At 49.1% G+C, this 17,865-nt stretch overlaps 1 protein-coding gene across 6 annotated transcripts in view; it reads left to right on the top strand.

Annotated features, from left to right (window-relative positions):
• PHACTR1 (phosphatase and actin regulator 1) overlaps nucleotides 1-14,959 on the top strand; it is a 499,845-nt gene extending 484,886 nt beyond the window's left edge. For all 6 annotated transcript variants that reach the window (XM_045551755.1, XM_045551754.1, XM_045551756.1 and 3 more), the window contains 5 exons: nucleotides 1,387-1,442; nucleotides 6,616-6,677; nucleotides 11,216-11,356; nucleotides 13,842-13,918; nucleotides 14,791-14,959. In XM_045551755.1, the coding sequence (XP_045407711.1) occupies nucleotides 1,387-1,442; nucleotides 6,616-6,677; nucleotides 11,216-11,356; nucleotides 13,842-13,918; nucleotides 14,791-14,806 (352 nt within the window). In that variant the 3' untranslated portion in view covers nucleotides 14,807-14,959. The remainder of the gene's footprint in view (nucleotides 1-1,386; nucleotides 1,443-6,615; nucleotides 6,678-11,215; nucleotides 11,357-13,841; nucleotides 13,919-14,790) is intronic.
• Nucleotides 14,960-17,865: the final 2,906 nt, after the last annotated feature.

Here is a 17,865-nt window from a genome sequence, read left to right as displayed (position 1 = left end):
GGCAATAAAGAGAAATACAAATGACAACTAGCATTGTATTTTAAAACAGTCCCTCGGTATCCTGGGAGATGGTTCCAGGACCCTCTGGGATACCAAAACCCAAGGATGCGCAAGTCCCTGATAGAAAATGGGGTAGTATTTGGATATAGCCTACATACATCCTCCTGTATACCTTAAATCATCTCTAGATTACTTATAACACCTAATACAATGTAAATGCTATGGAAATAGCTGTTAGACTCTATTTTCCAATTTGTATTATTTTTATTGTTGTATTGGGTTTTTAAAAAATATTTTCCATCCACAGTTCATGGAACCCATGAACATGGAACCCACAGGTACAGAGAGTCGACTGTACTTATCTTTGGAGACATCATGGACTTTATTTTCACTCTGGGATCTCTCTTCAGATCCCATGATGTGACTATCATGCCAACTATAGACACCACTTTCTGATACTCAGGGAGGGACTACAGCGTCCACAGCTAGGGGAGCTCTCTGGGCCTACCTTTAGGTCCCAGTCTCACATACAACTCATCACAGTAGGTGAATCGCAAGGTTGTTAAGTAAGTAGCAAGAACCTCGAAAGTACACATGTCTCTGGCCATGCTTAAGCCCACTGGGCTCGTGTGGATCCTTCCTGGAACTTTGTATGGTCTTCTCTCCTGGGATGCCACCCCTTTCTCTGGCACCTTGGGTCACTAGGTGCCCCCCATTGTCTGACTCCGCCTCCCCACATCGCAGGCTCACACCCTGGCTGTGATGTTTCACCTGCTGAGGCTAAATGACACACCCGGCAACAGGAGTGTCATTCCTGTGCCTGTGCAGTTGTCATTCCTTGTCTAATAAGGCTGTGGTGGTGAGGGGTGGGGGCCAGAAGAAGAGCAGCCATTGTTCTTGGCAGACAGACATGCTCTCTGGCATCTCCCTGGGGCCATGGGCCTCTTTATGTTCTCACTGGGTCTGCACATAAGTGACAAAAAGCAAGCTTTAGCCTCCAGGGAGGGAGAGAAAGGCGAGAGGCCACTGTCCCCAAGTTGGGAGGCCACAAGGAAAGAAAGGGACTTCTGTGAAGAGAAGAGTGGCGTCTAAGTTGCAGGCCACTTGCCTGGGGGCACCGGCCGAGTGGGGCTGGGGAGGGGCCGGTGGAGGGAGGAAGGCGTGGAGGGGGGTGAGCCTGGCATGACATGACGCACGTGCCTTTCCTGGGCTTGAAATTGAGGAACTGCGGAGGCGGCGGTGGCCGGAGTCAGTCTTTCAGAGCACAGGATGGAACAAGGACTCCAGCCACTGACTCTGTCTCATGTATCTCCAAGGGCCGATGAGATTAATGACCCAAGGAGGGTATGATATGGTCCAAAAACTTTTCCTGGATTTTTTCCGTAGGCGGCTGAGCCAGAGGCCAACTGCGGAGGAACTGGAACAGAGGAACATTTTGAAACGTAAGTGACTGAGCCCAGGGCAATCGCTGGTGTTTTGTGGCGGCTTTTGTTATTATTTAATTGTGGGCCACAAGCTTTCTCCTGTGTGCCTGTGTGGAAACAACCAGGAACCTCTCTGACGGTGGAGGCTTCATCTTTGTGTGTTAGAACAGCAAAGACGACCTCCCTGTGGAGAAGGCAAATTGTATTCTCCTTTGTTCATTGGAAGCTCACATTCTGCAAGCAGAACCTTCCCTTTAGTGGGTTGTAAAGTCAGAGAGAGGCTGAAAAATTACAGTAAGAGAACTTACCAGTTAATGATTTTGAGGTTAGGGTCACCTTTCAACCAAAATTGGCTTAAAAACGGCAAATACGATACAGATGGCTAAAATAAGGGAAATGGCCATTTGGAAGCTGGGACTAGAAAGCGTGACTTTGCGTCGCAGCTGGCGGCTGTTGATAAAATCCCTCATCCCTTTGAACATGGAATTGAAAGCATAAGAAAGCATTTCCAAGTGAAAGTGCTTCGTGTCCGTGTCTCGGGATTTCCACTGCCGGCCAGGGGCAGCCTGCCTGAGGCCCCCATTCAGGAAAGACTGGCTGTCGCTGATGCCGTGCACGGGAGAAATAAATGAGCCCCTTGTTCAGTTCAGGACACGAAGATATTTTAATATGTATAGAGAATCCACTTGATGCTAGGAAGAAAATAAAAGAAAAAAGAATGCAAAATACTAAAAGAAAACAAGTGTTTCTGTTAAATCATTTAAAAATCATGCCACTCTGCTCAGGTCCACTCCATCATTGCTGCCATTCTCACCAACACTTTTTTTCAAGATAGTCAACAAATAATATTTTTAGTTTAATTTGTGACCCTTTCTCCCCTACCCCACACACGTGCTTCTAATTGCTCTCCAGAAAAGAGAAATAGAGACTAAGCAGATTTTCTAGAAGTGCTATGTTGTACACACACACCCCCAGTCAGTCATGCAAAACCTTTTTTGGGTAGCTGGGCGTTTCCGCTTAAACCAAACTAAAATGATTTTGCCTATCTGCCATGCTTGCTGGGGTCCTGTGACTTGGTGGGCAGTGTGCAGAGGGTGAGTGCTGGATCCGAGCTGCAGTGGGCGGCCTGTCACCGCAGCCCCTGCGGGGTGCCCAGTTGGGGCTTTGCCCTGAGCAACCTCCTGCCTCCTCTGCGCCAGCCGCCACTTCCCCAGCGCCCAGTGGAAGGTGTTCTGGGGATCGGCCCTCCTCAGGCTCAAGCGCACCTCACTCTTCTCCTAGGTCTCTAGGAATGTGTGTGTGTGTATTTTTTCTAACCAAGGGGTCCCCTTAAAAGTTTCTAAGCTTAATATTCCATATAATGAAATGAGAGCTTTTTCAGGGAATTTGCATGGTCAGGGAAGCACTTGGCCTGTCTGAGGGCTCCCTGTCTGCCCCAGTTTAATACCTAAGCCTTGTAAACTTTCCATTGCTGGAGAGAAGGAAAAACAGAAAGGTGAATCTTTATTCCTAAAATCAGAAATCAGGTAAACGTGCTTCCTTCTCTCTTCGCCACAGCCCACATGCACACCTAAGGTGCATCAGGGGTCCTCTGAGGGCAGTTTACTCTCGGGATGATACTATACTTGTGGCCTCCAATCTGAGGCCTAAATTCAAAGAAGCTAAAAACCTCTGGAGGATTATTCAGCTTTCAGAAAATAGTGCATATCTCAGCAGGGACCAGGTTTCTGGAAAGGGGCCTAAAATCCCCCAGCTAACTTCTGGCTTCCTGAAGGCTCCAGCTCCCACCCCTAGTTTGCTCAGATCCCCTGGAGGTCACATGGAGGTCCCTTGTGCCTGGTTTTTGCTGCCTTTAAGCCTGGGGGCTTAGATTCAGGAGACCAAAAGGGGGTTCTAAAAGATTGTTTCCTGGCCGAGTGTGGTGGCTCACATCTGTAATCCTAGCACTCTGGGAGGCCGAGGAGGGAGGATTGCTTGAGGTCAGGAGTTTGAGACCAGCCTGAGCAAGAGCGAGACCTTGTCTCTACAAAAAAATAGAAAAATTAGCTGGGTGTGGTGGCATGTGCCTGTAGTCCCAGCTTCTGGAGAGGCTGAGGCAGGAGGATGGCTTGAGCCCAGGAGCTTGAGGTTGCAGTGAGCGACAGTGATGTCACTGCACTCTACCCAGGGCCACAGAGCGAGACTCTGTCTCAAAAAAAAAAAAAAAATAGTTTCCATGGTTCTCTTTTATTCGATTCCCTCTTCCTTCTTGTCTGGTCAAATAGTTGCAAACTAAAGACCTGCTTGACTGAATTCAAACAGGTTGATCGTTTCACAGTTCGAAAACTTTTCAGAAATGAATTTGTTATACCCATAGGAACTTATTTTTCCCTGTATTCTGGAACTGTGCTCCTAAATGTTTTCTTTTTGCCTTTTTTTAATTTAATCTACTTTGATTGTTAAACAAGAAATACCTAGTGATATAAGAAAACATCTTCAAATAATTTGTTCTAAAATCTATTTTCTGGGCTTTATTTATTTATTTTTCTTTAATTCAGGATATCGTGGGGGTACAAACATTTTGGTTACATGAAATGCATTTGCCTCATTCACGCCAAGGCTACAAGTATGCCCTTCACCCATACAGTGTGCCCTGTTTCCATTAGCTGTGGGTTTACCCCCCTCCAACCCTCCCACCCCCCATCTGGGCTTTAAATCATTTGAGGAACCGCTCGGTCTGGGAGTCATGGCTCAGCAGTGGAGCTTTGGGAGTCCAGGTTTGGCTTCCAGCCCCACCCTGCCTGGCCCTGTGCACATCTGAGCACATAATGAACACACTCTGACGGTGGCAGCTGGACTGATGACATCGTGGGCCTTTCCTGTCCTCTCTTTGCAGTTGCTTTATAGGGTTGTCTTGGTACCCTCTGCCTGAGAATTCATGACACTGAGTTTGTAAATAGCTTTGAACTAAAGGTATAGATTCCATAGCTAGTAGCTTGTGGCCGTCCCTCAGAAAAACCTAAGAAATGCACATAGGAGATGAAGGCTCCATGCTTCATGCTTGTCAGCTGGGTCACAGAATGCCTACCTTCGTGGTTCAGAAGGGGCCTGTAAGGTCAGGAGTCTGAGGCCAGTCACCAGTCACGAGAAGGGGCACCGGCCCCAAGCAAAATGTGACAGCAGGAAAAGGCAGCTGTAGGGTGTGACTAGTCACTTAACTCCCCTGGGCTTTCATATCCTCATTTATAAACCCAGAGTGGTAGACTAGGAGGTCTCTAAAGCTTCTTGTGGCCCTAACATTCGATGCTTCTGTAACTCTTAACCAAGTGCCCTCTGGCTGCCTCCCGGGCATGCAACATCCAGCCTGCCTTCCTGCCCTGCTTTCTCCCACCTGCAAATGTCGCTGACAAGGGCTCCCTTCTTCCAGTTCTTGCTGTCTGCCTCCCAATTTATTCGCTAATAGATTAATTCATACTAAATATTAATGGCTGACTCAGGTAATAGGTTGTATCCCAGAGAAATTTACATTTTTACAGATGTTGCTGTCTGGGGTCTCCCTTCTTTCGGGTCTTGCTATCTGCCTCCCAATTTATCTCTGATAGATTAATTCATACTAAACTATTAATGGCTGACTAGTTCAATGGATTTTTATCCAAGAGAAAGTTGCATTTTTAAAGAAAACTCTGGGAAAGAGCTAAGATTTCTAAATCCAGAGGAAGGCACTGTCATGGTGTGGGGTTCAGGCCCTGGGGGCAGGAGCCGGTGAGGCCGTCCTGCGGCAGGATGTGGGGATCTATGTGCTGCATCCATACCAGGTCTTGATCCCCACAGCCAGTCAGGGTGGCCAAATTGTGCCCCTGGGACTGTCTCTCGAGGTCCTTAGGTCTACTCTAAACTCCCACCATGTGTGCTAGGAGAGGTGTTGTCACCTTAAGCCTGAGTTGGCGGTGACTGTGGTTGCTGCTCTCAGGGCTGGAAAGGAGGGGAGGGTGTGACAGTTTGTCAGACAGTCCCCACCCCATTGCTAGGCATAGATGTTTCCTTCTTTTAAAACCTGTCCCTGTACTGAGACAATCGGGGCCACGACTGAATTGCCCGTGTACATCAATACAACAAATAAGTTATTGAACTGTAATCTAACAAGTATGGTTTTAAAAGGAGAGAATAAGTCCCCTGGGCAGTCTTAATGCACCCTCTGCCAAAATCAACCTGCAGTTTCCTTTTACTAATGCCCATTTAAAATTCAACAGATGAGAATCACAAGCCTTCTTTGACACTAGTTGACTTTCATGATTTTTTTTCAAGTCCCACAATACTATGCTGGTGTCTGTGTTTCTATAGATATCAAGGAATCCTTCCAAGGCCCAGATAGGAAATGGTCTCCCCAAAGTCATTCAGTTAGCTTAAAAGGAGAGATAAGCCCAAATTCTCTGCCCTTCACACCTCTGTTCCCTTCCCCAGACCCTCTTACCTACGGCTATTTAACAATCTGATGAGTAAGTCACCCACACACTAAGCCAAGAACATTTAGGCTCTGAAATCTACTCTCCTAAGACACTCTTTATAAGACTAAATGCAGGCAATTGTACCCCATACTCCGGCCTCACATATGTTCTGTGGACTTCTTGGAAGATTCAAAGAATTAATGGAGTCAGGGCTTGTGAAAGGTGAGCATTTTGCAATTCCTCTCAGTGCGGCCAGCCTCAGGGTAGGCGTTGGCCCTGCTCCTTTGGTTCCTGCAGCAGGTAGAGGCCAAGCCAGTCTTATGTTCTACCCCACAGCACACCAGACACAAGGGTCACATCACAATGAGCCCCTTTCAGTGTCTGGGAGGCTCAAGGGTGAGTGAGTGAACCCCAAGTCTTGTCCAAAGAAAACTTGCCTCTTAAAACTCACCTTGTTGCCTTGTGGCCACATTTCTCAGCCCAGCATTTCTGCCTGGGGACTCCAAACCCCATGTGACATAAAGAAAATAAGATGAAAAGGTCAGTAACTTGAAATACTGCAGGGAGTTTGGAAAGCATCTCCACATGCAGAAGGGTGGCTGGGGAAGGGGACAGGAGTTCCCTCGTCCCCTTTCCAAACTGAGGTGCTTTGCCTGGAGCTTGCCAAGGTTCAGAGGATGCACCTTGGCAAGGTGTATCCTGTGTACAACCTGTGTACAACAAACACTGTTGGCTGCAATCAAAAGCATCGTAAATATGTCTTTCAGCTCGGAATGAACAAGAGGAGCAAGAGGAGAAAAGAGAGATCAAGAGGAGGCTAACCCGAAAGGTGAGATGGTTCTCCACGCAAGAGCTGGGCAGGAGGGGTGGGTTACGTGCCACTCCTTTGCCCTCTGCTGGCCTCGGTGGCCTCACAGCTGCCTGGCCCGGGGGAGCCACACCTTGGGTGTCAGAAGGTACAGCTCTCTTACTGCACACCGCCTCTCCAGGGGATGGTGGTCAGTCCCTCTTCACGACTCTCAGTCCCTTTGGCTGGTGACATCCAGTTGTTGCTTGATTTTATAACACCCACCTACCCCCAAACAACCTGATGACTGTTGCATTATATTGTCAATTACACTAAATATTTTGTTTTAAAAAAATTTCGCTACAACTATCAAGCAATCAGAAATTTATTATCAAAATCGGTAGTTCAAATATACCCCAGCTATTTGCTGTGCCCCTGGGAAAGCATGGATTTTCCTTGCTTCTCTGATACTGTTCTGTCCCTATTAATTAAGAACTATTTGACTTTATTATGCTAACTCCAATTGGAATTACTGAATTAGGAAAAAGCCAAAAGCCATAAATTTAGGAAATTAGGAAAAAGCCATAAATTTAATGAAGATGTTTGAAAAGCACATAGATAAAAGTCACAAAGCTAGAATTTTTGTATATTTTTAACCCCCAAAAATGGATGGTTCAGCAATGCAGTGTAGATCCACATGCATCTCATTCTACGTGAGTGGTCTCTTTAATAATAAACTCATAATTCAGGCTATTCTTGGATGATGTTGAAAAGTTTAATTAATTGATGACACACAAGATAAAATACTACCTCCTGTCTGACTAAGTCAAAGTGTTTTTAATCAGCCTCCTACAGTGACCATCTTGAGAGAAAGATACTCAAATCCTAGAGACAGTTAAGAGACCCATTAAAATTAATTTTAAAAAGGTTTGTTAATGGATTTTTCTCCCTAGAAATATTACACAAAGGAAGAAATTCGAGATCCTGAAATATTATACCAATTATTACAGTGATGATTTGTATTTCTCAACACTTTCTCTCCCTGAGAGCATCCCAAACACCTGGTGACAAGCCAATGCCAGCCCAATTAAAAGGAGTAAGATAAACAAGTACCTAAATGGTCAAGTGACTGGCTGGCATCACCCTGGTGGGGACCAGGAGAGCTGAGTGACGTCACCAGCCAATTGCTCTCATCCCCGGCATGTCTGAGCCTTGATATCCTTAAGCCCACCCAGCGTTTGGATTCTGGGTGCATTTCTTCCCGAGACAGGGTAGTGAGAAGGGTGGGGGGGAGTGCATTTGCTTGTTCTAATTGTGTCCTTGAAGTGACTGGGATATGAAAAAGACACTGCTGTAGTCCCAGGTACTCAGGAGGGTGAGGTAGGAGGATCTCCTGAGCCCAGGAATTTGAGGTTGCAGTGAACTATGATGACGCCACTGCACTCTAGCCTGGGTAACATAGCAAGACTCTTGTCCCTAAAAAAGAATTTTTTTTAATTAAAAAAGGAAAAGAAAAAGACACTGGTAATAACCCCTCATTTCTGATACAGAGAGGTCTAGACATTCAGAAAAATGTTTAAATCAGATTTTCATCAAGTTCTTTAGAGTTGGTTGCAGGAACTCCAAAATTGTCAAAAACTTTATGGTTGCTTGCTAAAAGATAGTCACAGAAAAATACTTAGACATTTATTTAATTCTTATCTCTTTAAAAAGTTTATATGATTTTGCAAGAAAACCTTGACTGATTGCATCATTTGGCAGTGGGCAAGGGAAGAGGGTTTCTTCCCACACCATTCTCCCTAGGGTGGGTAACACTAGAGAGAGTTACCCCCAGTTTTTCAGGTCCCCAAGATAAGATAATTGCCTCTTTTCCTTGGCCACCTCTCCTTCCTTATCCCAGGGAAATGGCCTTGGAATTTTAGCACTTGCCTTCCTCTGGGGACTGGCTTGGGGAATTAGAAATAATGAGCTTGAGCAAAGGTATAACTGCTTCTAGGGGAGAGACTGGAAGAACATCTGTTTTCGTTGGCAGAGATGCAGGTAGGAAATCCATATCAATTCCTGGCCCTGGGCAAGTTCTTCTCCTCTGGAGTGTTTATCACACCAAGACCAGATGCCAGGGACCACAGCTGCTTTTCAGTTACTTACCCTCAACCCAAAGGTTTCCTTAATAAAGTTCTATTTCATTTTAATGCACTAGTGAGAAAAATAAAAAGTAAAACACAGTAGCTGAGGCTGATAGCAACAGACCAGGCATTTTCTTCAGCCAAATTGAGACTAATCTAAAAGTTATAAGCTTTGTCTATTAAAAACATGTCTGCCTCCTCCCTTCTATTGATTAAAAAATGCTAGCAAGTTAAATGGTTGGTTGGGTGATGGATGGACACATGGATGGGAGGAAGGGAGGAAGGAAGGAAAGAAATGCACTTGGTTTCAGGTTGTATTAATAGAATTTGGGTCTCAATGAATGTACTCTTTTTCTTAAGTATTGGGTTGCATATGACACTGCTGCCACAGACATACAAATGCTACCACCCCGTCTTCCAGCCCATCATCTGGAGAACCTGACCTTGGCTGCAAAGATTAGTTTTGCAGCATCCAAGGAAGGACCTCAGTTTCCAGGCTCCTTAAGGGCTATGGCCAGCCCCAGGCCAAAGGCACATCTTCTGAGCCCCATGAAGTCAGGGGGACAAGCCCTGGCTCACAGAGCAGGGTTCTAGTGGCCATTTGTCGGTGTCGGGGTCCACATACCACCTGAGACCTCAGAGGCAGCAACCAGTTTTGTCCTCACTCATTCCCTCCCAGCCCTGGGGTGCCGTGCCTCCTTGATTTGGAGACTTGGTGTCTACGGCCCCACTGGGGTTCAGGCATGAAAAGCAGTCCCTGCAGAGCTTACATTTAGTTTTCTGTCCACTCCAGACTCTGCCATAGACAGGCTATTAGTAAAATCCAGTTCATGATTTCCAGGAAAAGAAATTTGAAAGTCAGGGCTTAGCAACCTTTCTGGACATCATAGCACACTTAAAAAATAACACTTTTTGTTCAGCACCCTGGGATAAACCCTGCTAGTCCTGAGGAACACAAACTGGAGAGGAGGAATGTGGGAGCCTGTTTATTTGGCATAAATATGGTAACCCTAAATGTTCTTATGTGTTTTAATTATAGTACAAACTCTCCCTGTACTCACATTTTGGAGAACACACTTTGGAGTCAAGATGACCACCATTTTTGTTTACGGCAACCCCAGCCACACAGCCTGGGAAACCTGTGGTTTCCTGCAACAGGCCTGCACTAGCGCCAGGATGTTCTGCCCTAGGAAAACCAAGGCTGCCCCAGGATAGACTAGAGCCATTTAAAGGGGGCGCTGTATGCAGTGTAGGCAAGTGGACTGGCACTGCGGCCCACTAGGCCTCTGGTCCCCAGGTCTTCTCACCCTTGGTGGAGAGGGAGCTGCAGGCCTGCCTTGGTCCTGTCCAGGGCCTACCAGTACCCACGACCACTCTGATACCAGCCAGCAATCATCTAATTATGCTCTGCCAGGATGACAGCAAGCTGAGACGTTCTAGCACCAGCCAAGGGTGTCTGGCAGCTGCATGATACAGAGGCAAAACAGCCAGGGTGGATTGGACTCACTTGTGTGTGTTTGTTTTATAGGCCTGAGTCTGACTACACCTTCTATTAATAGAATTAAACCTAGTCTGGGGCTTGGAGGGAAAATTGCTTTTAAATAACATTGGTTGAACGTGAATTGCCAGCATCCTAAAGAGAGCAACGGTGTCGCTCCAGAAAACATAAACCTGGTGACAGGGAGAGATAACAGAAATGCCAGCCTTACGTTGTTAACACACAGAGGCAGGGCGCTCCTGGGTGATTTCAGGGGATGGAAAAATAAATATGAACCTTCCTTCAGCCTGTTTCACCCCTCGTTCCTGCAGTCCTTGACCGCAGAGCCGCCGAAAGGGCTGATTGTGAGTCTTCCTTGGCAGACACGTGGCCTCGCCCTGTACTTACTCAGCTCATGTTTGTTGACTGACCTTTCCCTTGAACTTCTGGAGCAGGCCGTCAGCAGCACCTGCCCTGCCCTCATAAACCAACACATCCCCATGCCCGCATTCCCGAGAGTGTGCGTGCTGTTTGCACACACACTTTTCTGTGTCTAAAACACACACAAAACGTATGGCAAGCCCGTCCTGCAGAGAGCACAAAATGTGACGTGCAGATGTGGACAAAATACGACCAAATCGTTGTCTAAGGTTCCCGTCACGTAGTGGCAGTAGGACAGACACAGGAAAACCCACAGCGAGCACCTGCAGCCGCACAGAAAGACATGCCTGTGCTGAGACGGGGCCACGCGACGCGATGAAGAGACCTGGGCCGTCTGTCCGCACAGGCCTGGAGGGAGCGGAAGGGATGACAAAGCTCTCTCAGAGTTCGGGAAAGGCCCCGGTTCCAGGAGTCACACGCTGTGTGATGTGTCAGTCGCCCCTCTGGGCCTTACTGTCCACACCTACAAATTCACTGACGGAGCCGAGCGATCGCGACCCCTCTGTTGACCGGCCCGTCTCTCGCCCTCCCTGCAGCTCAGCCAGCGGCCCACGGTGGAAGAGCTTCGGGAAAGGAAGATCCTCATCCGCTTCAGCGACTACGTGGAGGTGGCCGACGCTCAGGACTATGACCGCAGGGCGGACAAGCCGTGGACCCGCCTCACCGCCGCTGACAAAGTGAGTGGGGCCCAGCGAGGGGCGGGGGCGGCCGGAGGTGGCGGGCGTGGCCGCGCGGCGGCAAGTCCTCAGCCGCGGTCCCGTGACAGACAGCTGCGACCCGCAGAGAGGCCGCCGAATCCGAGAGGGCGGACGGATGACACTGCGCCCCTTACAGGGGGAGGGAGGGCGGCGCAGAATCGCCCCGGAACAGGTGCACGCGGCCCCAGGGCGCGGGGCTCCAAGCTTATCACAGACCTTCTGCGTGGTGGCCACTGTCGTCGGCACCCCGCAGGGATTCACAAAATCCAAAGAAGACAAAATAGCTGTGTTTGCCTGTCTTGTGCCCTAAGGAGAGAAATAGGCAGCAGTCACGGTGACTGTCACAAAGCCTATCTCACCGTACTGGCCCCTCATCAATTTAGAAAGCAGAAAACTAATAATAATCTGAAGTTGAGGTTGTTTTTTTATGGTTTTTTTTTTTTTGGAGACAGAGTCTCACTCTGTTGCCCGGGCTAGAGTGAGTGCTGTGGCATCAGCCTAGCTCACAGCAACCTCAAACTCTTGGGCTTAAGCGATCCTCCTGCCTCAGCCTCCCGAGTAGCTGGGACTACAGGCATGCGCCACCATGCCCGGCTCAGTTTTTCTATATATATTTTTAGCTGTCCAGATAATTTATTTCTATTTTTAGTAGAGACGGGGTCTCGCTCTTACTCAGGCTTGTCTTGAACTCAAACAATCCACCCACCTTGGCATCCCAAGTGCTAGGATTACAGGCGTGAGCCACCGCACCCGGCCTAAGTTTGTTTTTTAAGAAATGCAGTGACTCAAATGAGAAATCGTTCCTATCCCTTAGACCGTGTATGGAAATGGACCTCTGTTCAGTGGTCCTTCCTGGTCCCAGCACAGTCACCGTGAGGAACTGGGGGGCAAAGGGCCTTTTTAAAAGTCCAATCTAGAATAACGATCATGTCCAACGTGTGTATGACAGCAGGAACCACGGGGCACACCAGGACCTTCTCCTAAGAGTCCTGCCTTCACCCCGTCCGTTTCAGGAACCAGTGGTTTCCCTACACACGACACAGCAGGAAGTCATCTGCAGCCCAGACTGGCTGAATCATCACCCAGCCTGGATCGAGGAATTGCAGGAAGCACAAGTGCAGGGACACTGCTGCACTTGGGTGGGCTGAAGTGGCCAGAGGCACATAGACCTCTCCCAGAAAGGGGCTCTCCCGTGGCGGGTCAACGTGTATATCATGATACACGGAAGACCGTGCCCTCCTCTGTCAACATAGCATTCACAGCTTTCCTGGACAGGAATTTGTGGGGAGCGACCCCAGGAACTGGCACCACCGTGCACAAGGCAGCCAGACAAAGCCAGCCCCCTGGAAGTGTGTCTTCTAAACATAAAGGGAGGAAGAGGCTTGGGCTCCTGTTCTCTTTTGTTCATACTCTCACTGCAGTGTGCTTGCGAGGATGAGAGTATTACCAGACGTGCAAGGAAAGCACAAGATGTCTCTACTTGCATCAGGTTCTGTGTAGCTCGTAGGCAGAAAACGTATCCAGTCCCTCAATGGCTGTTGGGGACGGGAGAATAGGAAGTGGCACCCCTCACTCCCCCAAACCAGATAACCAGGCACTTAAACCCCGGTGAACCCTCCTTTCCTGGGGAGAGCCACTCTGATCCTACCTGTACACTTTTCTGTCATCAAACCCCTGGAGCCTTCCTGTTCCCAGCAGAGCAGGTACCCACTCCAGACGGGGCTGTGCACGAGGGCGTGTGCTTGCAGGTTCCGCCCCGAAGGGAAGGAGTGAGGCTGTCTCCTGCCCCAGCTTTCTCCTCTGCGGGTCCCCCCTCCTCCCCTGCGTCCTTACCTCCTCCCTCTGCCGTCCGGTTACCCAGCCCTGCCCGCTCGGCACAGGCACACCTGTGGGCAGAGTCGTAAGGATGGATCTCGGAATAGGTGAGGTTATTCAAGACATGTCCCAGATGGTGACCTGTCTCACCACAGAGTCAGTAAAGTTGTAAAAGAACAAAGGCAAAGGGAAAGGCGGTGCAGCTGGCCGTCCTCTGCTCCTTTACTTTGGGTGGGGGATTTGATCCACCCCTTCTAGAAGTCCCCGTGTGGAGGCCTCACTGTGCCTGTGCTGAGCTTAGCCTGTGCACCTAAGGAAGACGACAGGTTGACATTTAAAGGTGTCCTCGGCGGGCCCCAGGAGTCTGGGTAGGTGTGCATACACTGTGGATGCCTCCACCGATCAGCGCTGAAAAGGGGAAGAAAAAGACACTTTGGGCCAGACCCTGTCATCATTTGCAATTTAGACTTAGAGAATCTTAGTTCACACACACAGCTCAGGTGATTTTTTTTTCCTCCCAGTGAAAGAATTCATTTTAAACTTGTTTGGCTTATGTTGAAGAAAAAAAAATCCTGTTAGAAATGAAATAAAAGAGAAGCTCTTTTATGTCTTTCTCTCGTGCATACTTACGGGGTTTTCTTTGTTCCAGGCTGCCATCCGAAAGGAGCTCAATGAATTTAAAAGCACTGAAATGGAAGTTCATGAATTGAGTAGACACTTAACAAGGTTAGTATCAACCAGGGTTTTTTGTTTGTTTTTTTTTTCTTTTCCTTTTTCCACCTCAAATTGCAGTATTTACCTCCAGACAAAACTGTCCTGTCTGCTGTGGGTCACAAGTGGTTTGGCGGGTGCCGTGGGGAAGAAGATAAAAGAAAGGTCAACAGGAAGTTGCACTTTAGGTTGCAGAAACTGAAAGCTCAGGCTGAAAGCCACCTTCTGCAAGCCTGGTTGCTAATTCATTTAAACTAAGATCTGAAAAGTGCCTTACTATCAAGAACCCCAGGATGGGTTTTTATGAAAACTTAAGCCCAGGAGAAAAGATTATTGCCAAGTTATAACCAGTCAGCAGAAACCAAACCTGGGCAAATACCGAATCCACATGGAACGTCCAAAGTGGGTTCACTTCTATGATTCCGTGCCATTGTCCCTGACAGTCCTGTGTGATGATAATTTGGGGAGACTGGAGGCACAGAGCAATTATGGGACTTGTATGAGGTCACACGGCCAGTTAGCGGCAGAGCCATCAACTTAATTCTTTATTTTCTCCTTTGGTGAACATTTAGAGAAACAGGACTTATTTAGAGCCTGGATTCAGAGATATAAGACTGGGTTCTCCACCCTGCTGCTGTTGAATCCAGGTTGATGACATAGGGTGGAGGCCACCAGGGCCACCTGGTTTGACCCCCAGGAGCTCCAAGTGAAACTGCCAAAACCAGAGGTGGCTTTGGGGGAGTCTCCATGGGGATGTGCCTTTGCTGGGAGGGTCATGGCTCCCTGTGGCTGTCAGGAACAGGGACTCCGAGGATGGGCAGGGTGGATTGTTGAATCCCACACCTTTGGCGGCCCCTCAGTCTTGATTTAATCACTTGTTTCCCTAGGTTTCACCGACCTTAACAGTCGAATTCCTCTTGAGTGCTATGCTGTCTTCAAAACATAAATTTATAAGAACCATAAGTGCTGGTATTTATTCACTTCCCCATTACGATGTAAACCTTCTGAACTGCCTTTTTTTTAAAAGAAGAAGAAGAAAAATATAAGGAAACACAATCAGGATTCTGTGTGCGAAAATGCGAAGGTGACCGCTCGGCGATCAGAGCTGCTGGCCCCACTTCTGACACCAAAATGTGTCCCACCCCCGCAGGGCCGAGGGCACCTGCAGCGGGGCCCTGACTGAAGACCTTCCGGCAGGCGGAGCCGTCCTGGTCCTCTCCGGCCAGGCCCGGCAGGCGCTGAGAACCTCTTGCTTACAAGCGTCCATCACCTGAGTCCAAAGAAAGCTGAGAGGGTGGGGTTAGCCTGGGGGGGGGCCACGCAAAGGAAGCTTGTGGCCTGGTTGGCCTTCTAGACTTGGCCCAGTGTCCTGACTCCAGACGTGGCATCTGGTTTGGGGGCCCTTCCCAGCTGCTTCCGGCCTTCCCTCCCTTCTGCCCCCACCCACACGCTGGGCAAAGGGAAGGACTCTTTTCTGGTGGGGGGGGGTCTGGGTGCCTGCTGGTCCTCGGAGCGTGTGTGCTGTAGGCGGAGAAGGCTGGCACTGAGCACCCAGCCTGCCCCCAGCCTGAGCTCAGCTTCCTTCCGGGAAGCTCTGGTTTAGAAGGGGAAGGTTGTCAATCTGCTCAGTTCAAGTTCATCCACCCATCTGTGTCCAGAGAACCGCATGTCATGGGTGATCTGTGCACACAAACGCCCATTGCTCGGGTGCTCCGCGTGTTTTTAAGTCTGAGTGGGAGGACCCTGTTCAGGGCATAAAGGCAGAGGTCAGAAACTGCTGAGCTGATTTTCTTCACGTTTTCTGTGTGCCCCAGGGCCAGTGAGTGCGTGGCTTGGGAGTTGATGGCTTCTGAGTATAGGACCAATGCATGCAGGCCAGAAACCATTCCTGTAAGTCTAGCTTCCCAGCCACCGAGGGCCTGGTACTCCAGAACCATCGATGGCCTTCTGTTTTCCTTTCTTTGCACCGAAGAGTTTCTGTGGAGCAGCCCCAGAGTTCAGCATGTGCCAGCACGGGGACAACACCAGCCACGCCTGCCCGTGGGGTGCCTCTCCACTCCGGTTTATCCAGAGGGAATCCCTCCTCTGCTTCATGATGCCAGAGAGGGTGACTGGAGATGTGTCTCCAACTGTCCCACACACTGTTGACTGGGCCCCCGAGGGCAGGGTGTGCAGGGACAGGAGGACCCTCTTAAGCCCTAACAAGCAGCCTCACAAGGCCCACGGTGGCTTTTGTTTCCTTCCCAACAGAGCTGGCAGGCCCTCGGTCACAGAGCCCTGCCGAGCCTTCTGCAGTGGCTCCATAGCCACGCTGACCTGTCTAGGGGACGGCCCTCTCTCCACCACACATGCCCAGGATTTAGAAAGATGCCAGCCTTCCCAAAAAGAGTTAACCCGTCCCCACCACGAGCCACGTGGCAGCAAGTTGCTCTCGGATGCACACCCATCAGTGAGGCCCTAGGTCGTCCTGCAGGCATGAACAGCTCCCGTGGCCAGCGCTAGCCCGGGAGCCAGGCAGCTCCGGGGGGGACCAAGCGGAGCCCTGTAGGCAGTGCCTGCAGCCCCAGCTTTCCTCTCGCCACCTGGAGCCAGCACGCCTCTGCCCAGCCCAAGGAGGACACCATTGCTAGATCTTGTTTTTCTTTGTCGAATCTGAATAGTTGCTGGCGTGGGGAGAGGTATCGTTCAGGGAAAACGTGGTCGGGATTTGAGTGTGGCTGTAAACACAGTCTTCCCAAAAGGCTTACTGACGTTTGAATGTGCAAATGGTATGACGAAAGATGCGAGGCTCTTTCGTTGACTTCTCTACAGCAGGCGGGCAGGCACGTGTTCCAGGCGGAGGTGCTGCCCGGCCAGGCTTGGAGTCTGAGCTTCCTCTAACTGCAGCTGGGTGGGCTTCAGGCGCACGCGGTGCCCTGGCACAACGGTGGGGCCTTGCCCTGGCCATGAGTGAGTCCAAAGGGAGCTCATTCCGTTGACTGGACTCCTTCTCCGAAGGCCCATGGCTCGTCTGCTGGCCTTGGTTCACGGGCCTTTCAGATTCCCTGGGAATATGAGGCCCAGACGGAACTCCCTGCAGCCAGCCAGCCAGCAGCCCAGGGTTCCTACCCAGAGCGCGCCAGCGTTGCAATCCACTTTGTGCATGGAAGAAATTGAACACCATTGCCACTGCTCTTCCTGCAGGGCACCCTTTTGCAGAAGTCACTCGCTCAGAGTGAGGGGTGCACCTCCCGTGCCACTGAAAGTCTCCCACCTTCGGGTTGGGCTCCTTCAAGCCCGTTTTCAGTGGCTTTACACAGGCTCAGCAACCTCAGTGGCCTGTAGGAGGGGACCTCTGTTGTCTTTCTCCTTTCTTAAAACCTTGAGGTCTTTCTAGAGATCTATCCGCATTTTTTTTTTTTTTTTGCCACATTGTTATGACAGCCGAAGCAATTTGTGTTACTTTCCAAGATGATAATTTGACATTAATTAGGAAAAAAAAAGTGAGCTGGATGTCTTAAAATGCATCCCTTTTCTGAAAAGGCTGCAGTTTTCAAGTCAGTTTATTTTGTGTATATAAATTCTCAGTTGAGCACTTTGTCCTTTGCATTACAGCGAGAGGAAAAACGTGAAATGTCTCACATCAAATGTTTCCTTCTCAAAATTAGACACTACCCCCCACCCTGCTCCCTGTCCTCATCAATGACAGAAGAGACGGCCAGCGGCCTACTTGCTTTTTCAAAATTGCTGATACATTCATCTCTAAAGGCCCTCGAAGCCCTGTAAAACTTTTAAAACTTTAGCCTTTATGTCAGATTAGAAAAACCAAACAATGTGATGGTAAATGTGATAAAAAAAAAAAACCTCCGAGTTTATTTTTCTCCTGCTTACGAACCTGTATGTATATTTGCCGAATGAGAATCGTGGTGTGTTCCTTTGATGAATGCAATCTCAGGCCCTCCCTGTGCATAGCCAGTGAGCAA

The sequence above is a fragment of the Lemur catta genome, chromosome 5 (assembly GCF_020740605.2).
Source record: "Lemur catta isolate mLemCat1 chromosome 5, mLemCat1.pri, whole genome shotgun sequence".
NCBI classification, from domain to species: domain Eukaryota; kingdom Metazoa; phylum Chordata; class Mammalia; order Primates; family Lemuridae; genus Lemur; species Lemur catta.
The sequence above is the reverse complement of the archived record's forward strand: the minus strand, read 5'-3'. Positions and strand labels throughout refer to the sequence as shown.